Genomic DNA, 23,981 nt, shown 5'->3' on the forward strand with positions numbered 1-23,981 from the left:
TTGCGGTAAGTGAAATTCGAGTACTTATTGATGTGTTTATGATTTGAATCAGCTACGTAATGAATGTTAAGGCTTGGGTTAGCGTGTAAGCGAGTGGTAGTTACATCGGTGCTAACGATGCTAATCGTAGTCTCCAAGTTAAAACCATAGACTGTAGATATAAAGTGGGATAATACTGTAGAACAAACAGCTTCTGTTTGAGGTTGATAAAATAAGGTCATCCTTGTAACTTAGAGAGATATTTTATTATGTAGGTAGGAACTGTATGCATTGCTAAGGTTCATTTAAATTGGCTATGCTCAAGTATGCAGACAAGCTCATGTCGAAGTAGTGTATGTGAAATCAACCTCACAATAAGATGTGTGAATATTACAAATAATAATGTCATATTTCAAGATGATTAGGTTAGATATTACAATATGGTTGGTTGAGCTGGAGTTCATTATTGAGCTTACACGTTAACGTCACATTCATCTGAAGAACGAACTCAAACCTTGTTGTTTTTATTAATTGCATTACCAAATGGGTATCAAATAAACAGTAAGCATTGGTAACACAACTTCCAAAGTTACAGTAAAATAAAAAGGACCCTGACTCGGACAATACACAATCCATGTTCAACAGAAGAGAATCAGTTATATTGTTTGTACACATGGTACTTTACATATATATATATATATCTGTTTGTTTAAGGTGTCCAGGTGATGCAGACAGGCTGGACCAGAGAGTGAGAGACAGAACTGGACTCCTCACAGCAGTGAACTTCAGCACAGGTACAAAGACTCTATTTTTCATACTGTACAAAGAATCAAGAAAGATATTGGTTTAAATAAATGAAGTATTGACTTGAATACACTGATATACATTCCATTAAACAATACTAAAAAAAAATGTCCATGCAAAAGGTTACATTTAGATGTTAACAAGCAATATTATTGTGTGAAAATGAGACCTTGTGTCTAAATGATATCTACACCTGTATAAATAAAGGCTAAAGAAATATGGTTTTGTCAGCTTTCTAATTTAATGTATTGAAGGCAAATATATTTAACACATAGTGAGAACTGCTACTATTTATCTCTCAATATTGTCTGTAAAAACGTGGTAAAAGTTATTCTTTCAGAGAGACAACAGAGCAAGCTTCTACAGTTGCACTACGTTTTGTAACAGTTCAATATTATTTTGATAATAACATATATTTCAATGTTGATGAACGTCATACTCCATCCATCCATCTTCTCCCGCTTATCCGTGGTCGGGTCGCGGGGGTAGCAGTTCCAGCAGAGAGCCCCAAACTTTCTTTTCCCTGGCGACATCAACCAGCTCTGACTGGGGGATCCCAAGGCGCTCCCAGGCCAGCGAAGAGATATAATCCCTCCACCTGGTCCTAGGTCTACCCCTTGGTCTCTTCCCAGCTGGACGTGCCTGGAACACCTCCCTAGGGAGGCGCCCAGGTGGCATCCTAACTAGGTGCCCGAACCACCTCAACTGGCTTCTTTCGACGCGAAGGAGGAGCGGCTCAACTCCGAGTCCCTCCCTGATGACCGAACTTCTCACCTTATCTCTAAGGGAGACACCAGCCACCCGGCGGAGGAAACCCATCTCGGCCGCTTGTATCCGCGATCTCGTTCTTTCGGTCATGACCCATCCTTCATGACCATAGGTGAGGGTAGGAACGAAAATGGCCCGGTAGACAGAGAGCTTTGCCTTCTGACTCAGCTCCCTTTTCGTCACAACGGTGCGGTAAAGCGACTGCAATACCGCTCCCGCTGCTCCGATTCTCCGGCCCATCTCACGCTCCATTGTTCCCTCACTCGAGAACAAGACCCCGAGATACTTGAACTCCTTCACTTGGGGTAAGGACTCATTCCCTACTTGGAGTGGACAGTCCATCGGTTTCCTGCTGAGAACCATGGCCTCAGATTTGGAGGTGCTGATCCTCATCCCAGCCGCTTCACACTCGGTTGCGAACCGATCCAGTGAGTGCTGAAGGTCGCAGACCGATGAAGCCATCAGAACCACATCATCTGCAAAAAGCAGTGGTGCAATCCTTACTCCACCGAACTGCAGACCCCCCCCCCCACGACTACGCCTCGAAATCCGATCCATGTATATTACAAACAGGATTGGTGACAAAGCGCAGCCCTGGCGGAGGCCAACCCTCACCGGAAATGGGTCCGACTTACTGCCGAGGACCCGGACACAGCTCTCGCTTTGGGAGTACAGAGATTGGATGGCCCTGAGTAGAGACCCCCTCACCCCATACTCCCGCAGCACCTCCCACAGTAACTCCCTGGGAACCCGGTCATACGCCTTCTCCAAGTCTACAAAACACATGTAGACCGGATAAGCGTACTCCCAGGCCCCCTCCAGGATCCTTGCGAGAGTAAAAAGCTGATCCGTCGTTCCACGACCAGGACGGAATCCGCATTGTTCCTCCTCAATCTGAGGTTCGACAATCGGCCTGACCCTCCTTTCAAGTACCTTGGAGTAAACTTTCCCGGGGAGGCTGAGTAGTGTGATGCCTCTGTAATTGGCACACACCCTCTGATCCCCCTTTTTGAAAAGGGGGACCACCACCCCGGTCTGCCACTCCTTCGGCACTGTTTCCGACTTCCACGCAACGTTGATGAGACGTGTCAACCATGACAGTCCCTCAACACCCAGAGCCTTCAGCATTTCCGGGCGGATCTCATCCACCCCCGGGGCTTTGCCACTGTGGAGTTGTTTAACGACCTCAGTGACCTCCCACCGGGAGATTGGTGTTGATCCCCCGTCATACTCCAGCTCTGCCTCTAACATAGAGGGCGGAGTTGTCGGGTTCAGGAGTTCCTCAAAGTGTTCCTTCCAACGCCCCAACACTCCATCAGTTGAGGTCAACAACGTCCCATCCTTACTGTACACAGCTTGGATGGTTCCCTGCTTCCCCCTCCTGAGGTGTCGGACAGTTTTCCAGAACAACTTTGGTGCCGCCCGAAAGTCCTTCTCCATGTCTTCTCCGAACTTCTCCCACACCCGCTGCTTTGCCTCGGCCACGGATGAGGCTGCTGCCCTTCGGGCCTGTCGGTACCTTGCAACTGCCTCAGGAGTCCCCCGGGATAACAAATCCCTGAAGGCCTCCTTCTTCAGTCGGACGGCTTCCCTGACCACCGGTGTCCACCAGGAGGTTCGAGGGTTACCGCCCCTTGAGGCACCTAGGACCTTGAGACCACAGCTCCCCACCGCGGCTTCGGCAATAGAGGCTTTGAACACCGACCACTCTGGTTCAATGTCCCCAACCTCCACAGGAATGCCCGAAAAGCTCCGCCGGAGGTGTGAGTTGAAGGCCTCCTGAACTTGGGCCTCCTCCAGACGTTCCCAGTTCACCCGAACTACACGTTTGGGCTTACCAGGTCTATCCAGAGGCTTCCCCCGCCACTCGACCCAACTCACCACCAGATGGTGATCAGTTGACAACTCCGCCCCTCTCTTTACCCGAGTGTCCAAAACATACGGCCTCAGGTCCGATGATACGATAACGAAATCGATCATGGACCTTCTGCCTAGGGTGCTCTGGTACCACGTACACTTATGAGCATCCTTATGTTCGAACATGGTGTTTGTTATGGCCAATCCATGACTAGCACAGAAGTCCAGTAACAAACCACCACTCCGGTTCAGATCAGGGGGGCCGTTCCTCCCAATCACGCCCCTCCAAGTGTCTCCATCATTGCCCACATGTGCGTTGAAGTCTCCCAGCAAGACTAAGGAGTCCCCTTCAGGAGCCCCATACAGGACTCTTTCCAGGGTCTCCAAGAAGGCCGAATACTCTGAACTGCTGTTGGGTGCATAAGCACACACAACAGTCAGAGTTTTCCCCCCCCATAACCCGCAGGCGTAGGGAGGCGACCCTCTCGTCCACTGGGGTAAACTCCAACAACGAAGCACCTAACCGGGGACTTGTGAGTATCCCCACACCCGCCCGGCGCCTCACACCTTGAGCAACTCCGGAGAAGAATAGAGTCCAACCCCTATCCAGAAGTAAGGTTCCAGAGCCGACGCTGTGCGTAGAGGTGAGCCCAACCAGATCCAACTGGTACCGCTCCACCTCCCGCACAAGCTCCGGCTCCTTCCCCCCCAGAGAGGTGACGTTCCACGTCCCCAAAGCCAGCTTCTGCCGCCCGGGTCTGGTCCGTCGAGACCCTCCGCTTTCACTGCCACCCTTCTGGCAGCGCACCCGACCCCATCGATGTTTCCCGTAGGTGGTGGGCCCGCGGGACGGAGAAGCGGAGGTGTTGCCCACGTTGCCTTTTCGGGCTGGGCCCGGCCGGGCTCCGTGGCAAGCCCGGCCACCAGACGCTCGCCGACGAGTCCTCCTTCTGGGCCTGGCTCCAGAAGGGGACCCCGGGCTTCCTCCGGGCCGGGTATCCTCACTTCTTGTTGTTTCTTTCATGAGGTCTTTTGAACCAATCTTAGTCTGGCCCCTTGCCTGAGACCAATTTGCCATGGGAGACCCTACCAGGAACACAAGGTTCCAGACAACACAGCCCCCAGGTTCATCAGGGCACACAAACCTCTCTACCACGGTAAGGTGCTGGTTCTTCAGAGAGAACGTCATACTGTTCATTCATAATCTGATTGTCTTTATAGCTCACTGTTGAAATAAAAAAAAATCATTACAATTACAAAATAATTATATCTACAGCCCCTAAACACACAAACACACCTCTTTCATAAATAACACACTTGTTCTGCAATAATATGTTTTATGTTTCCTGTCATTTTTGTAGGAAAGGACATGCCTGAAAGACACGACTCATTTTCTCCTTCTCTGAGGGTCAAGAAGAACATCCAAGAGGAACATTAAAAGCTGATGTTATGAGATGATAAGACCAGTACAGGACATTCACTAAGAAACTACTTTTTTGTGAAAACACAGTCAGCTGATGGGATGCATCTATTTCCACATCTACACTCCATCAGCTGATTATTTCTATTTGCCTCACTTTATGAGCTTCACATCACTTGTGCCTTGTACCGCAGAGTTTGCAACGTCACAAATAAATGGGGCCAATCTTCAGTCAGATGTGAATGTGGAATCTAACATTTTCAGTAAGAATAATGGACAAAAAGAGTGCAAATACAAATACAATTTATTGGAAAAGTGAACCAAAACGTAATCAAACATGTTTTAAATAAAAAGCACATATGGACAGAAGGTGTAAACCTATTAAATGTATAAGTAAACACATGTAGTCAAATAAAGTGACAGACTAGGCCTGTGCAGTTGGTATCAGCTTTGCCCAGCATGGGCTCCTCCATCAGGCCTGGTCCTCCTCGCTGAGGAAAGACCCTCAGTCCTCTCCAAACCAACAGACTGGACGTCCATCACACGGAGGTTTCTCCCTGAAGTCTCTGCAGCTCTCTGGACACCACGCTGTCTCAATCCGTCCACACTGAATATGAGAGGGGGAAAATGAAAATAATAAATGCTTTAGACAATAAGAAATATAAAGTTGACTGTTGAGTTGCTCAGTTTTTTTAGATGGTCAATACTATTACTGTATAACTAATATCTCAGGTTAGGAGGCACATTCAAATAAAGATTGGTCTTTAAATACATTTTGTCTTTTGAATTGTTTGTCTAAAGTAAAGGATCTAGAACTGGTACTTAGTTTTAATGATACAGTCTGGTTATTATGCTGTTTGGAGGAGGCCTCACAGGTAAGAGCACTAACTAGCTACCATCACATGTACCTTAGCTTGACTTAAATGTATTAAACGTGTAATTAAGTGATATCAAAATATAAATAACTAATGTCATGCAAACATATTAATATTTGCTTGATTCCAGTGTTGAATTTAGCACAATTGCATACTAAGGGATTTTAAGATTCTGAAGTATTATGCTAAAAACTCAATAACTTAGATTATTATTTATAGTTTTGCTGAATAGTTTCATGTCCGCTTACCTTAGAAACGTAAAATGCGACGGCAGTATGCAGATGGGGAGCATGTTAGCTTAGCTTCAGCTAGCTCTGCAACTTCCAGCTCGGTGGCAGCAGGTCCCACCTCGGCTCCGCCTCTTTGCCCTTACGGCACGTCCACACAGCAACGAATCTTCCACCGCTTCCAACGCTTCTCTGCCCATTGACTTTGAATGGGGATGACGTCACTTTGCCTCGCTTTTCGCCGAACTGCATTGTGGGGGAGCGAAGCGAAGATTTCCAGGATTTCCAGGATTCAAAAGTTGAGCAATATTCAACTTTTGAAGCTCAGCTGGAAGCGTCAGCCAATCAAACACTTTTATGAAAATCTGACAGTAGAAGCGCTAGCCAATCAAACCGCGAGTAAGCAAGGAGAACCAGACCGCAGTTCATTTCTTCATATTCCAAACGAGAAATTACGGTAGCAAATCACCCGGTTCTTTACGACCAGAACTATTAACGGGATACAAACCGGAGGAACCAGGCATGGAGGGAGGTGGCAGAGACAGTGGGTGAAACTGGTAGGTTTTTGCCTGTTTGGGGAGTTTATATATATATATATATTGCTCGCATAAAATCCCCGGGGTTTTTTGCTTTGTATGTCGGGGGCGGGAGATTCATGTGATTGGTTGTTGGTCGCATTGCTCGCAAAAAATCCCCAAGCTGTCAGACACGCCCAGCTCCAAGATTTTCAAGATTTTTGAAAAGCTGCTGTGTGGAAGTACCGTTATTTGGAGCAGGCTGGAACAGGCGGGAGTTGAACTCTGACGTCACTGTTGAGCCGTTAGTGGCCGACTCCGCCTACTAAGGGCTTCTCGGCAACTCTGCAGAATCCTATGGGTGACGTCACGGACCCTACGTCAAAATCACACGGTAAATACATTTTTGAAGCTTGTAAAGGGAAGATTACAGCTCTCCCTCGCCACTCTGCTGTTCCACAGCGCCACTTCCCCTCCCTCCGCTGAAATTATGAATGTAAGGTGTATAGTAATCATAGATAACACGGCAGGGTCCGTTACAGTTTGTTTTCATCTGATTTCAATTAAAAAAAGTCTTGGCTTTCAGAATATTAAACTTGTTTCGGCAAATTCAGATGATAAATTTAGCTTTGAATCTTGTAACGGCATAATTACAAGCGGAGAACGGAGTAACTTGACGTCACAGCAGGCATAACAACAGCCGGTGTTTCTCGTGAGTGTTTTCCCCGGGAAACAAACACAATACACACAAACGCAAAAATACACAAACACACACGTATACACACACACTCGCGAGCTTCCCCCAGACCAGTAATCCAAACGAAAATATCTTCCCTCCATACTATTTTGATCATTTGCTCCGCTAATCAATCAGATCGATGGATTCCAGAGATGACTCCGTAATAGTCAGTGGGCACCACTTAACAGCCAATCAGAATGAGAATATGCTTCACATGTGATTTATTCAAATTGCGAGTGATTGAGTGACAGATGAAGGTTGTTTAGGAGAAAATGTCGGAGAAGAAAAAGTTTGAGAGTGGCGCTCGGAAAAGGAAACCTAACTGATGTCAATTGAGCATGACATTCTTCGTGAGATGGATTTTAAGAATATCATAAAGGCTTTTTCTTCAAAGAAAACCAGACGGAAGCTAAAGAGGTAAGGCAATGCTGCACTATTCATTGATTCCCAGTAGCCTGCAGGTTTAAATGTGCATCGTTTTACATAACTAGGTTTGTGTTAATCCACCGGAGATAATGATCATTCTCATCTACTGATACCTGGCATTGAGGCCATATGTTGCTGGGAGTCCCAGCAGCTTCTACTGAAGCCAGTCCCCAACTCCGGGGACTTCCGGCCGGGGACTTCGGGTGGCAGTATACGCCGTGAAGTGGTTTGCGGCCTGCCAGTAAACCCAAAGCAGAAGAAGAAGAAGTGACGTCAGCGGCTTCATTTGCGTAATCTTCCCTCAGGGAAAAGTACTCTGTGTGAACGCAATTGGTACTTAGTGCCCTGGGGTAATAAGTGCCGGGGCACTAAGGCTGCGGCCCCACGAGGACGAGAACGGCTAAACGCATAGGATTAACGCAAACGCAATCGCAAACGGCTTCCGTCCACATGCAATAATTATCCGGATAGTGTCTGCCCACACGAGACCGCTCCGTTTAGCTCCAACCGCTGGAGAAGCTGCAGTACATATGCAGGAGCCTCTACGTGGCGCTGTAACTTCCTCCACAAAAGCAGCGAAGAAGCATGGTTGTCATGGTTGCCCTTCTGTTTATTCTCCGCGGTGGGGGCCGAGGGAACCGGGCAGAGATTTTCGCCAGTCAGCGTGTATTAAAGTTGAAATCTTCCGGACAAAATGATAAAAGTGCCGGTCAAAGGTCTTCTTTGTTATTTATTGAGCTTTAAAACAAATGAATAACAACTCTATATAATATAATGATAAAATACACGGAGCCTCTCTTTTTCCTCCCTCTCTTCGGACAGCGCCAGTGTCTGTCTCATGCAGCAGCTCATCCAGTAATCAGTGACCCGGCCGACTGTAAAAATAAACATATTTATAACTAGTTTAGTTTGAGAGGTAATTAAAATAGCTAAGGGTGATGATCTGACTTGAAGTGTGTGTTTTGCTGCAGCGGGAGGAGCTGCAGGTGAGCAGAGCTGCGTGTCTCCGTCCTGTCAGATTAGACTTCACTCGCGAGAGAAAGATAAATAATCTGAATTCAGGGTGCAGTTTACTTTGACGTGGGGGTGAGCAGCAGAGGTGGGGAGAGGCGGGGCTATTGCCTCATCATTATTGCTGTAGATGTTGCACAAACAACTGTAGCATGGTCAATAGCGTCCGGAGCATGATAGCAACTCTGCGATCCGCCATTGTTGTTGTTGTTGGTGGCGAAACACTTCAGCACTGGCGCGGGGTAAGCGGAGGTGAGCAGAAGAGGTGGGGAGAGGCGGGGCTATTGCGCAATCACTATCAGTGATCTGAAAATGTCCGTATAGGGCGCACACACGGAGCTGTTTGACCCCCCAGAGAGTGGCGTATGCATTTCTATCCACCTTGGGACCCGTTGTCGTTTCCTCAGTCGTTTAGTGCCATATTCGGTCGTCCTCGTGTGGCCGAACGGTCTATATGACACTAAACAGTAACGCAAACGACCGAATTCGTCCTCGTGGGGCCGCAGCCTAAGTGCCGGCACTAAGTACTGCAAAATACGCGGTGTGAACGCGGCTTTTGATTGAGGTTTTGTTTATGCATATGGCAGATTCTTTTAATTACATTTCCTTTTTTGTTTTGTGTATTTTTTACATTTTGGATTTGCTTGGCGAGCTATTTTTAGAACATGCCCCGCTGGCGACTCACGTTGCCCCTGCGGGCTAAGATGTGCGAGCCTCGCTCTGCTTATTACGGTATAGTTAGGCCTTGGTAGGCCAGGCTCACTTTATGCTGCGTTTCCATTACAGTTTAGTAGCTGGGGCAGTAACTATAGTAACGCAGTGTAGGCGGAGCCGTGACGTCATCTTCAATGCGAAACACAAAACCAACATCAGCCATTAGCTGTTAGCCCTCAGAGCTCACAGCTCCTCATATCTGTTCAGAAACTAGACAGAAGTTAAACAAGTACAAACCACAGACTGTCTGCAGGAGCTCCAACAAGCCGTGTAGGACAGAGAATGAATACACATTGTACGATGCTGTATGAGAAACCAATGTGAGTTTGGAAAATTGAACAGTATAAATCTATTCTAGTAGACCTCAACAATGGAATTATGATCAGTAGAAATGGCCATGACATGGGACCTTTAACACAGGCATCAGAAAAGGACACTTAAATACACTTAAAACAATGTGGTGTAAATGAATGTGGTATACTGTGACTTTAGCCACTAGAGGTAAGCAGTGCACCGTTTGATGATGTTCACTTTCAAATTAAAATACATTTTGAAGCCAATCTTTCACATTTAGTTAGAATTGTTCACTGGTACATAGTAAAGGAAATATAGAAAAGACAAAAAAAGTATGCAAAATATAAAAAAAATTGTGTTAAAACATTGCAATAAAAACAATATCTGGAACATTGTAACAGGGTTAGGGAGGATGAGACATTAAAATCTCTGATATTTGTTTACAATGTAGCGATGAACACGTATGTTACACGAAGCATGTGTTGGAGTATCGTGTTAATCGTGCCACGGGTCACTTAAAATGACTCTAAACAGGTATAGTACAACAGTGTATTCTTTGGTAAGTAGAAAAAGCTTACATCAACAAATGTTGACGAACAAATGTTCAGAAAGGTTTATATGCACAATAAAAAACATAAAGTGCAACGGAAAAAAGAATGTGCATTATCATCAAGTAAACAAAATCCTCCTGGTCATACCATGAACAGCATGCACTGAGAGTACATTGAAGACTGTGGGGTCATGCAGAACCTCGGTGAGAGCAGTGGTAGAACTGTGAGGTAATAACAAGCGTTACTATTTGCCATACAGAGTATAAATAGCTAACAGTATATTGTTAGTTATAAAATACAGATCTAAACTTTGGATTCTAAAGAATGATTCAAGAGTGATTTTACTGAGGACGGTAAAGTTTGAAATAGTTATGTATAGCAGGTAAAGGTAAGATTTCGTAAGTATGAAGTGCAGAAGCAGCACTAATAGAGATCCATATCCTGTGAATAACATGTACCAACACGTGCACACACACACACACACACACACACACACTCACACACACACACACACACACACACATCTCAGGAATGTTTAGAGACAAATCAGATCCTTCATTTGATCTCAGATTCCAAACTACAGCAGTTGGCTTTCGTGAGACACAAATACACTTTAAACTTGACATAACGTTCACTCACCATTTATTTGTAAGGATCAGGCTCATGACCAGTGGCGGCCGGCCCATAGGGGCGCTAGGGGCGCCGCCCCACCTCTTGCCAGATACAAAATAAAAAAAATATTAAATAAAAAAATATATATTTAAAAAATATATATATTTTAATTTTTAATGAACAAGGTAAATATCATACAATTGGTATCACAAAAATGTATAATCTACAATACAATCTCGTTTAAAATTGTGTTACGATGTCTAAAGTTACTGATAAGTCACCTGTTTCCTGCCTGGCCTTGCCCATGGCATTAGTTTATCATTACGGGGCAGAGCCCCCGTGCGAAACAGTAGCAACCAGCACGTTGCAAAAGTCTCAATAGTAAACTGTGCCGCCGAAACATAATTTCAGCCAATCAGTGCCGTCAAATATTTTGGTCACGTGGGCGCTCACGTTGGAGCCCATGTTGCTTACGTGCGTTGACTTGAGTTGTTTTTTAGACTCGTGAGTGACCAAGGTGACGCAGTATTTGGATGAGAATGGTGTGCAGGTGGAGTCGCCGGAACTTCGGTCCGCCCAAGAGCTACTCTCCAATCCTTTTGAAAGGAGAAGTTTGGGAGATAAATTGATACTTAAAGACCTTGGACCGGACCAACCCGATTTGTATATATCACAGCAAGCTCGTGAAAAAGACAAAACGTATCAACAAGGCTTCTCACATGGCTAGCTGGATGCAAACAGGTAAATGCTATCTTTTGTTTCACATGCTTGCTCTTCAAACAGCCGGTGACAGATACGATCTGTTCAGAAACTAGACAAAAGTTAAACAAGTACAAACCACAGACTGTCTGTGTCATGGAGAATACAGTCGCTGCTTTATTTATGTCTGTAGGCCGTTGTTGTGAGTGTGGACAGTCGGAGCATATATAGCGTTAGCTTAGCCAAGCTCCATTCAGGGAACAAGCATTCTAAAAGGTTTTTCGCCTGCCGTCTGTCTGCAGACTTGTCAAAGCATTAATTCATGGTTTTTACTAACTGGTATCAGTGTGTTGTTACTTCGGCATCATTTAGAAACGTGTATTACAATTTAATCACGGTAAAATATGTTCATGTTGTTGTAGTTGTAGCTCCCGAGCCAGCGCGTCTTGTTTGAATGATGCGAGTAAACACAGCTGGCAGCTGCGGTGAAACTCGAGCGACTAGAGCAGGGCTATTCAATTACACATTCAATTGGGCCAGATTTTATAACTACAAAATTCAGCTGGGCCAGACATTCAGCGGCCTGTAAAAAGCGGGTAATGACACATTTTAAACCAACACATATTACTGCGATGAAAAACATGCCATTTGTATTCATTGTTCATCTAACAAAGGCACGTCAAAAAGTGCATAAAAACACAATAAATTAGCATTAATTTAACAGAATCTGAGGCATCTCAAAGTGCATAAAAAAGTGCACAGTTGTAGCATTACATTTGTTCGCTTTAGAAGTAAAATATTCAGATTTTTTTTTTTGACCCAGACACATTACAAAGTGCATTTAAATACAAAAATAACTGTCAAACCCTTCAGTGCACAAACCCATAACAAGGGATAAGGGTAACTAACATGAATGAATACTACACTACACGTCTACTATAGTAAACTAGGTGCTTACTATCACCTCATGTGTGATTTGTCATCGCTGACTTTCTCAATGGGAGAAGTGACATTTTTAGTTTTGAACAAGAGCAGTTATTTTTGGCTCATAGGATGTCAATGCAATCCTAAGACATTGGTGAAGAGTGCTGTCAGTCAGGGAGCAGCGAGTGCTACTTTTGATTGAGTTCATGTGTGAAAAGCTTGACTCACATTTGTATGTTGATCCAAACATACTGAGCACACAGATCGCTACTTTCTGAATGAAGGGAACTGCTGTTTTTTGACGTCACTCCAACACTTCGCTGGCCCGTTAGTGCGCTGCGCTTGGGGCATCCGGTTACGGATGAATGCATGTCAATAAGTTTCAGTGTACATTTCCCCTCGTCGATGGAGGGGACCACTTCCTTTGCTCTGGTGGATACGCCCCCCTCTATTGCAACAGTGAAGGGGTCTCTGACAAAGCCCATCACCTCTGTGGGCAGAGCAAGTCCATCAAATTGACCAAAGTTCTCTTTCAACCTCGCAATGAAATCTGTCATCACATCCGTGATTTGTGCCGGGGATGTGATGGGGATGTACAAACAGATGTGATGTGTTTGCGGAGCGTCGGAAAATGCAGTATCTGAGCCGTACTCAAGTCGGTCGCGAAAAGGTCCAGCTTGACTTGGGCAATGACTCGCGCATCTGCTCCACAAGATCAATGACCGTTTTGTCTTTGTTTACACTTCAGAGTTCAGAGAGACATGTTTTAGAGTTGCTATCATAGGACCACCGTTACTAGCACCACTAGATGCACTTTCAAAAAACGTGCTGCGTTGTGGTTTGGTGGTTTCTAAGCAACGCGGAGTGTTGCGTTCATGGTCTGTACTAGTGTAGGAATTTGGCCACGGGAGGCTGGGCCACTCGGGAGTTGGTTCTGGGCCGCATCTGGCCCGCGGGCCGCCATTTGAATAGGCCTGGACTAGAGCGATGCGATAGGAGCGTTGAGAGCGAAGCTAATATTCACATCGCGTCCGGTCTGAACGCAGCATTAAAGCGAGCTCCGCGCTGCACTGGAAACACGCCATTACATCACAAGAAGTCCTAATTTAACGGGTCATTTCTCCCAAAAAAAAAATGTTTTACTCTCTCTATCAATAGCCCCACCAAAAATATTTTCCACCAGCCGCCACTGCTCATGACTTTACATTCTGATTGTGACAACTAGACAGTTTAATGACACCTGAATTGTAACGGACAGACATATTGATTATAATAGTTGATGAGTCGTTGTTTTGCCTGCATTCCACGACTAAAGAAACAGAATGTTTTGAATTTCAATGAATTGGAGCCAGAGATCTGAGATTGTTAATAAGTCTGTTCAGATTTTTATATAAAAGCTCATATATAATCTTGAAGTCGTGATTTATGACAAAGAAAGGATTGTGTTTTGAGAGAAAACTGAATTCCGAACAGAGAATAAGAAAATAAAATGACATTATACACCAAACAGAAACTGCATTGAGGAAAGAGAAAAAGAGGAAGGAAATCATACATTTCATAATTTGCTGTGTGGTTATTACACAGAATTGATTGCAGGATCTTTCCTCCCTAATATTTATTGCCATTCTCTTTTTGTTAGTATCAAATCAAAGAAACATACAGTAATGATACAGACATATGTACATATCACACAATACACCACAAACCTTATCCGATTCATATGAACTCATCCAGCTTTTACATTTCATTACAAAATGTGCATTTTCTTAAAGAAGTCCATCTAAAATAAAATATATTCTACATTCCAACACGAAAATGTAAAATAATGTATGTGCTTACATTTATAATATTAGCAACAAGCTCACCTTTTTCTCTGTATTATTAAGCATTATGTTAAAGATACAATCATTCATAAATTATAGTCGATGTATAATGTTGAAGAACTTTAATCATTTCTTTAGCTTAATGGTTTATTAACTTAAACTACTTATTTCACCTGAGAACTCTGAGTCACTTAGATTCCAATCGTGGACACAAGAATGTATTGTCGAATAATCATGTTTTTGCATTATTTATCCTTTAAAGTTTTGCTGATACTGCAGCCAGTGTGTAGAAGGCAGCTTTATTATTCTGGAGTAGCGAATGTGAGCCCACCCTCTCTGCTTTGGAGCCATTTGAGAGGATTCATGAAAGGGTCCAATGTTCCTAAACTGAAAGAGAAAATGAACTCCATCCACGTTTTCAACACGTCCATCATACTGTGTTCTCGGCAGTGCATCATACTCCGAAGCAGATAAACAGGTCGATGTTCATAATGACACATTCCAGTAATATTTTGTTTTGTTTTTCATAACCCTGAACCTAACACTCCTGTGCTCGTGATAGGTGGTCAGCTTGGCTCCACAGGTTGGAGAATCGGGAAAGTCTCATCAGTGTTGACATCATGTTAACACTTTGAGGACAAACAAAGACAGGAGCGTCCCGACACTGAGAAACACCCTGTCTGCAGCGCCCTTCAGCCGGACCTCCACCGGGTAGTGGTCGCTCACCTCCAGCGCCTGCACAGAAACCACATAGGAAACCAGCCTCAGCACACATCAGACAAACAGAATCTGGGCTTACTCACACTCTCGCTCACACACACACACACACACACACACACACACACACACACACACACACACACACACACACACACACACACACACACACACCCCGTTACCTGGTCCTCTGAGAGTCGGTATGCCTGCTGGAAGTTGAACGGGCCGGCTGAAGTAGGCACGACGGATCTGGCAAACCTCTCTCCGTGCACAACGATCCTGTGTCACACAGAACAACAAACACATGTTACTGATGTTTTCACATTTTTCTGAAAGTCAAAGACTCCTATTGATTTGAAGACCGGGATGGAAAGCTTATTTCTAGTGATTTATGTTTCAGAAATCAAAAAACCGTGTTAGCTCTTAACCCTTAAGTTATATTCCTGAGACATAATCCTTAGGTACATGACATTGAAAGCTTATAGCCTGCAGTAAAAGGTCCTGGGTCTGTTGGACTCACCTGTCGTAGGTGCAGGAGGTGCTGGATCTCACAGTGGTGTCCGTCTTCTCTGGGATCAGCCAGTAGAGGTTCCTCGCTGTGAGCAGTCGCACGTGCTTCCTGTTCTTCTTAGCCAGGTAGCCGCAGTCAGCGTTGAAATCCCCGAGAAGCATCACGTTCTGCTCACACACACACACACACACACACACACACACACACACACACACACACACACACACACACACACACACACACACACACAACAACACTGATGGTGAGGCTACAGAATCGTAATGGGCTTAATTAAAACTGTGTTCCCAATAATATTCGGCAAAATGATCTTTACCTCAGTTTTCCACATCTTCCTCACATGTTGCAAAACGTCATAAAGTGCATCGAGCTCTTTAGTGGTGTTGGTTGGAGTGGTGTGCTGAGGTATGAGGACAAACTCCTTTATATCTGAAGATAGAAGAGGGGGGGTGGAGGAAAGGGTTTACATGGCTCAGCTGCACCACGACTTTAATGACCTCAGAAGCTGAGTGTCAGAGGGCTCACCTGTCTTTGGAGCTTTGAAGCGGACAATGAAGGGCTCTCTAGAGAAAGCATCAACGTCTCCTTCAAGATCATCAGGGTACTGATACTGTCCGGTCACTGACACCGTGTCAGTCCTGCACACAGTCACAAAATGAGATCTTTTTGAAAAAACGTTTAACTGAGGATTAAAAAAAAAAGTAAAGCAATTATTTATCAATTTTAAATAGTCAATTTTTGGAAAGTGTTGTCCTTGTTGAAATCGTTTGTTATTCTTTAAACCAATTACACTTTTTTGAAAATATTAGCAAAGTGAGGTAAGTGAAAAAGCAAAGTAATGAGGTGATTCTTAGAGAGAGAGAGAGAGAGAGAGAGAGAGAGAGAGAGAGAGAGAGAGAGAGAGAGAGAGAGAGAGAGAGAGAGAGAGAGAGAGAGAACCAGTTACGGAGGTTGTTGTTAGCATCTGGTGCTAGCTCGGAGCTAACGGAGATTAGAAGCTGTTTCAACAATAAGGAGAGGGAGAGTCCTCTCCTGTCAAACTGAGAGAGATAACGTCAGCTCAGTGAGGCAGGGGCGGCCCGGGAAACTTGACAATATAGGTCAGTAAAAAATTACATTATATTACATCCTTAGTGGCCAGGTAGACTGAGGGCGATCTACTGTACTCTACTGTAGTCTGTAACTATTATTTAGTCATTCACACCCCTGTCCAGTTGGTGGTGAGTGTGTGTATATTAAGTAGCTATCGTCTAGTCTTGTTTTTGACCTCGTTGATTACCTTGTTGTTTAACCGGCTTTAGCAATCGCAAAATGTCACGGCAGCTGATCGTCCGAAGCTTTTTTAATAAGCCCAGTAATTGTGATGGTGTGGATAAACGAGGTGAAAAGAGGGATTGATGTGGTGGAGGATGAAGGACAAGCCAGTAAGACTAAAACTGACAACGTTCAGCCAGCGGCAGAGGGGCAAGCAAGTGGCAAGGAGTTCAAGCGGGAGTACCGGGTTCAGTGGGAGCAAGAGTTTAATATGGCTGAGGAGGGAAGATGGCAAAATGTGCTGCGACATCTGTCGAAAAGCTAAGATGAGTAACGGATTTGTCCGAGGGTGCACGACGATGCAGAAATCAGCGTTCAGGCTTGGTTACAGCAGGTCAATTGAGTTGTTCTTGTAAATGTTTTGTTCATATTTTGATTGTAATTGTCTCATTTAAAACGATGGCATGGTATTTGCCTGTTTAGGCACAATGGTCGTGGTGTTTTTAGCGGCCTCTGCCCCCTCTGCTGTGCCGTCAGTGCAGGAACAAATAAATCATTCATGTTCGTGTTGACATGAAAAGTGACCACACGGTCGGTGTCTCTGTTCATCTTTTTTTCTCCATGCCCTTAAAAGTTCTGTATGAATCATTAAAACATGAATGAATGAACATTTGCTGCTCAGTACCCAAACATAAATATTAAATAGGTCTCATCTCATCATTAAAACATGAAAAATAAAATGACGGATAATAATGGATTATGACGGAAATTTTACGATCCTGTCCGTCAAAATGACGGACAACGAAAAAGTCTAACGCAACCACTGTTGTGAGCATACCAATGAGTGTGGTTATTTGATTATTTAAATATAAACAGTTCTGTTTTATATGAGTGTTGAGAGCTGTATCCATAAATCTCTTAATTTCCCCTCAAAGTGCACCAGATTGATGCCTTTAACTTCAATTTAAAGAAAAATTCGTCCCGGGGGTGCATGCCCCTGGACCCCCCTAGAGGAGGTGAGGTCCACCAACAAATAAAACAGGTTCACATGGATAGGATCAGGGCCGTCCCTCTCTACAGGCCGATCATGCAGACTGCGTCGGGCCTCACCTTGCTCCTCATATTGAGGAGGGAGCCTCAACTGAGCCGAAAATGCGGCGCACTATGCGCTTATGCGGCGCAATTAGTGTGGCGCGCGGCCTCATCATATAACTTTGCGTGGGGCCTCATGTTGGGCAGGGACGGCCCTGGATAGGATACTAGGTAAATCTGCACACTCATCATATATATACATTACACATTTTTCTTGGATTTTTTAACACCATAGTCCCTAATATATTTGTAGAAAGGCAGGAAATGGAATTAAATCGAGAAAATGTTTCATTGCGGAGGACCCCCTGTTTTGTGTCCCCCCCACTTCTCAAACCAAAGTTACACCCTTGGTCACAGGGGTTGTGCTGCAGAGACATGGCTGAGTCATTAACAGCTATAACTTTCGAGGGGTGGAGGTATGCCCATTATTTTAAATGTGTAAGAAGAAAGGACAGGAATGTGACGGTAAGGTGCAAACTGTGTCCAGGAAAGAACCTCTCCAAGCACCTACAAAGTCAACATGCTAACACAAGAAGCTAGTAGCTAAAGACCCCCGAACCCAGAGTGATGATGTTGAGTGTGTGCCGACTCCGAACAAGCTGCAAAAACTAGAATTTTCACCGGTATTAACTTGTGTTATGTCTTCCTTATTGCAATAGTAATTGTTATATGTTATTTACACTGTTACATGTGCAGATGTAGGCCTAAGTTTTACGTTTTGGCTATAGGCTGTTGCTGAGTAACGCAAACGAGTTTACTTTATGTAGAGAGCAGAGGTTGCGCTAGACTTTTTCGCTGCCCGTCATTTTGACGGACAGGATCGTAACATTTCCGTCAAAATCCATTATTACCCGTCGGTCTGTACACAACTGACGGGGGGGGGGGGGCAGAAGAGCACGCTCGTGACCTGTCAACGGGGGGGGGGCGGGGCCTCATGAAATATTAGCGCCGGTGTTATGCCGTGTTGTGCATGCCCACCTCGCGGGAGTGCGCCACAGCGTAAAGCATAAAAATTTCAATGATTTGTACGGCAGTTAGGTCTGGAAACGACGTAAGGGCATAACACCGGAGCTCTGCTGCGGGGAAACTTTGGCGCTGTTCTGAGTTTGTTCTAATCCGTCAAAATGACGGACTGCTTTCAGATTTTTCCGTCATTGTCAAAAGAATTCCGTCATAGACGGAATATATTCGGTTAACGCGACCTCTGGTAGAGAGTAACGAAGTAAAGTAATATATATATATAAGTAATATGTAATATATTACTTTTTTTGAGTAACGACCCCATCACTGCCGGGGATACATATTTATGTATGAAAGACATAAAAAAGTGCATTTTGCATGATAGGTCCCCTTTAAGTAATTTTTGTAAAAAAACAAATTGGTTAATTGTCTTTATGTTTTTGTGAAGAACGAAGCACGTGTTTCCATGTCCGCTCACCTGTAGACGAACACGTACTGCTCCTGGTACGAGGAGGACCTGCCCAGCCGCTCGCTGGCCACAGAGGTATATTCATGGTCAGGGTCGTACCTGGACAGAAGACACACTGTTGGTGCTGCTGTTTGTCATTCTCTCATTCACGGCACAGCATTGTGTGACTGCAGGTGTGTGTGCTGAATGTGTGTGTGAAAGAGAGAGATCATCACCTGTTGAGGTGGTCGAGTAGCTGTGGTACGGCTTTCCCTTTGATGTCTCTCACTTCCTGCAGCAAACACACGTCACAGCGGGTGATGATCTGCAACACAGCACAGCAATGAAAGAGGTGATTAGCTTTGTAACACACTGAAGTGAATTTCATTGCATTTTGTTTATTAAGACCATAGCTATGTATAGAATAACTACCATGGCCTGTGAATACCATGGTAGTTATTATAACACCTGGATTAAGAGAGCTGTACAACTTTTTATTTCAGTTCAGGCCTAATGAAGAATATATTTTTCACTGTTGTCCACATTCATAAAGCCTGCATAGAACAACACCATGATAGTGCATGGTGCAAAGTATCTATGTGCGCTTAGAGTAGTCCTCTGTACAGAGAACTGTAGTTCCCCCACTGCAGACGCACATTAATAACATCATAAACCATAGACTGTATATAGTCATAAACGTTGGATAGTGTAAGTGCAGTCTAATTTTCTTGAAGCCCGGTCGTCTTTTCCTAAGTCCTTTTGAATTTTCCTGTCCACTATTCCTTAACCCTGTGACGTTTCACACAGAGGTCAAGCAACAGTGCTTAGGGAAAGACGATAGGAGAATTCGACCGCACCCTTGGGATAGGAATTTAGAATTGGAACTTGAATTTTTAATATGAATTTCGAATTGCAAAATTTTAAAAAAATTGAACCTGGACTTGGAATGTGGAAATAGAAATGTAACCTGGAATTAGAATATTGTATAAATCACTTGTACCTTTTGATATCTGTATTGAGAAAAAAATTGTTCTCAGTTTACCTATATTTATTTAGTGTATAGACTATACCAAATAAGTTTTGCTGCATATTACAGTTCAAACACCCACGATATACTTTATAATGAATTTGAAATGTGAAATAATAATACGTCTGCATATCCCAGACTTGCACTGTAATAAGGAAGCTCTGGTTCAATTGAATTGTTTTGTCTCAATAGTAATGTAATGTCACTAAAAATGGACCTCAGCTGGAATCAGTGCTTCCTGATCAAGAGAAGGTGGTTAAAACGTCAGGCATGTTATCTCAAAAGGCACATTCAAGTTAAAGACATCCGAGTATTTCTCACCCTGGCCAGAGTATGCACAACATTGCTCTTCTTGACCTTGGACTCCCCAAAGTGATGGAGATTAAAGGCACAGATTTTAAAACTTGAAGCCCCCTGAACACCACACACACCCAGGAGGAAGGAGAGGAGGAGGGAGGAGGACTTCATGGCACAGAGCTACAAGAGAGAGAAACATGTGTGGAGAAAATCAAGTTGATTAAACATAGTTTGTGTACACAGTATCTACAGAATACACTATGGATGCACCTACTCCGCAATATGGACTCACTATCAACCTTCAAATCCTGCCTGAAAACCCACCTTTTTAAACTGGCGTATTCAATATCATAATTCCTCTAAACCGATTGTTCTTTTTAAAGGTCCCATGTCATGGCCATTTCTACTGATCATATTTCCATTGTTGAGGTCGACTAGAAAAGATTTAAATCGTGCAATTTTCCAAACTCACATTGGTTTCTCACAGCATCTCTGTATAGTGTGTGTACTCACTCTCTGTCCTAAACGGCTTGTTGGAGCTCCTGCCCCCCCCCCCCCCCCTCCCTGTGAGCCCAGTGTGCTCTGATTGGTTGGGACGTTGCAAGGCTCGCTCGTTGCTGTGAGCCGCTGCGAGGAGCGGACAGGTTTCCGGTTCGGCGATACAGCGAGAACAAGCGAAACTCATCCTGAGCACACAAACACTCACAGCCGAAGTAAAAACAATAAGTGTGGCTTGATATTGAGAAAGAAAAAGGTTTATAACGCTGTGAGCATGGGTCTGCGGAGAGCATTCCTCCGCCATCCCAACTCGTCTATTACCAGCGTTCAGGGAGCTCTATGCAAGTCAATGGGACTCCCTGTTAGTTAGCCAAGGGGTCCTGGTGTGGGAGGTGCTCCGGATTGGTCCATTTGGGCCAATCCGGTCATTTGTTGTTGATTTGGGTGTTCACACGTCACAGAACCCAGGAAGCAAACAATGGAAAATGAGAAATCTCCAACGAGCTTACCACGCTTACATCCGGAACAATCTAAACATCTCAGACATAAACACGCTCAACTCAGCTCTGAAGAGTTTATCGCCGGCCACAAGAGGGCAGCGTCACTGCTGTCGCTGCCCGGATATGCCGTGCTTTGACCCGGTAGTGCTTAGCGGCCATTTTAGTTCACATGTTGTTCATTCACTCCGCCTCGAGTTGAGACGTTCATCCACTCACTCATGTAAGACTGTTTCCACTGCTGTTTAGTGTGTCTTTAATATATGTAATTTAATATATGTGTATTTGTCAGCTTATCCTGCGGCATTGCTCTGTTTCAGGGTGTCGTCATCTTTGTCAATAAAGTACCAAGACTGACATTGAGGAGTGTGTTTCTTCAAGCTCCATTTAATCTGACTCTTTTTGGGGGCCCGTAATCAGCCCGAGCAGATCATGCCGGAGACGGAACCCCCACTCAGTCTCCCTCTGCACGGACCACAGCATCCTCCCAGACCAGAACATCTCATCAACCCCTCCATATCAATTCATTGTTACTTCTTGCAATAAACCGACAAACATCACACTGTTGTGGCGTGGTCCCTGCTAGTGAACTGGGCGTTACATCCTTACATGTTACATGTATGGTTCCTTCTCCCACTCAACTTCCCAGTGCTCAAGAACTGCTCGGCAGGAACTTTCCACGTATACAAATCTCAGCCCCAGCCGAGAAATCAAATGTGACTGCAAATCACCGACCAAAGAGAAACATTTTTCCCAACAGGATTTAAGCCTTCTATATGCAATCATTTCTGAAATGTGTGTTCCTATCCTAATTTTAAATGTGTGTAGTTTCTGCAGAGACTGGCAACCATGCTCGGTGGGCCCCGGGGGGCGTGATCTGTCAACTCCTCACGATTCTTCTGTGAAGAGTATTATTGCTTTATTCCTAAAGAGCTTTTTTCCTGTTCCCTGCTTCTGTAGATAATGCCGTGTAGATGATTAAGTCAGCAGGGGTCAGTGCATGGCTGGGGAAGGCAGACATCATACATGCCACTCCACCCCTCACATGGCATATATTTAGTGTTACATGGCGTTTTAAAGTTTTGTGCTCAGTTAAATTTACATTTGGTTGCCGTAGTAGCCCTTGTATCTTTGACACCTTGTCAGAAGCAGTATGCTGGATTCTAGTCTACAACACCTGCACGGCCTTTGTTGGCATATTTCAATGATTTTCTAGTAGTTGACTTTCCCTCCCAAACCTTTTAACCTACCAGACGTAATGCTGTACTGCCGATCAGTAGCTGTGTAAGCACCAATTCCAACATCATTAGGATTCACAGATAGCTTATAACTCTCCTATACCTGACACACACACATTCAGATACAGATATACACACTCACACACAGAAATATACGCGAGTGAGAGATACAAGAGATCGTTTTTTCTATTACACACACAGTCACTAAAGCCCTTCTTATCCCGGCAGAAACTGAAAACATCGACCTGCAGGTCAAAGGTCAGCAGACGCTTCGGATGTTACTCTGCTCACTTTAGGATATTCAGGGTCAGGGGTTAAACACACATGATATCCTGGGAAATATGAGGAAATTCAAATTGGGAAGGACTTATTGAACAACATTAAACGTCACCATTAAATGTAAAACACAAAAAAGAAGCCACTTCTATCCTTTGTTCACAGCCGATCACAAATAGAGAAGCCGGTCTAAATTATTTTAGTGTTCTCTCTGTTTCCATCTTCCTTCAAAAGCACTCAAACATACACCCATATTAGCACACAGAAAAGGCCTCTCAGGTTTCCGTCACATTCCCTAGTAAGATATTGACCCATGATTCACACCTTTTGAAGGATAATAGTTAGTCAAATTACAACAACAGCGACTCACCAGCTTGTGACTTCTGGACTTGTGTTGTCAGCTCCTCTCTTGTGAAACCTGAAGCTGGTCCGCTGAAGCTATTTCCTGTGGGAGGGACTCGCTTCACAACAAGTCTAACTGCAGGCTGCAGTACATGGTATGCTGGCAACAGAGTTTCTTCTGTCAATGAGTCAAAAGATCAGTCTTTTATTACTATGTGTTCACCTTCAAGGCTTTGTGACATTCATATGAAGATGATTCAGCTATGAGGGAGATGAAATGTGATTATTGAGAGAATCAGGAGTGTAGATATGCCAGTTATGTGGTGTATGTAAAGGGGATTTTACAGTTTCTAACCATTAAGTTTCACTTCCATGTGAAAACTAATAATGTTTCCTATTTCTTTTTCTCAAGAAAACTTTTATCACATGTGAAAAGGGAAGAAAATTAGACATTAATTCATAACTTGGGTGGAGAAGGATTTCCGTGGAGCGCTTCACTTTGAAAAATGGGCGTGAAGGAAAAGCCTGGAGGAAAAACCGGGTGAGGCACTCTTTCTAAATATATCCT

The 23,981-nt window shown here is 44.2% G+C and overlaps 1 protein-coding gene across 1 annotated transcript; it reads right to left on the minus strand.

The window, feature by feature from the left end:
- Positions 1 to 13,933: 13,933 nt before the first annotated feature.
- dnase1l1 (deoxyribonuclease I-like 1) lies at positions 13,934 to 23,551 on the minus strand. The gene is made up of 9 exons (XM_034087890.2): positions 23,442 to 23,551; positions 20,587 to 20,742; positions 19,475 to 19,563; positions 19,269 to 19,358; positions 16,010 to 16,122; positions 15,801 to 15,913; positions 15,476 to 15,633; positions 15,138 to 15,234; positions 13,934 to 14,973 (listed from the first exon to the last, which is right to left on the minus strand). Exons 2-9 carry the CDS (start codon positions 20,731 to 20,733, stop codon positions 14,857 to 14,859), a joined length of 924 nt encoding a protein of 307 aa, XP_033943781.1. The 5' UTR covers positions 20,734 to 20,742; positions 23,442 to 23,551; the 3' UTR covers positions 13,934 to 14,856.
- Between the last annotated feature and the right edge of the window lie 430 nt (positions 23,552 to 23,981).

The sequence above is a fragment of the Pseudochaenichthys georgianus genome, chromosome 7 (genome assembly GCF_902827115.2).
Source record: "Pseudochaenichthys georgianus chromosome 7, fPseGeo1.2, whole genome shotgun sequence".
Taxonomy (NCBI): Eukaryota; Metazoa; Chordata; class Actinopteri; order Perciformes; family Channichthyidae; genus Pseudochaenichthys; species Pseudochaenichthys georgianus.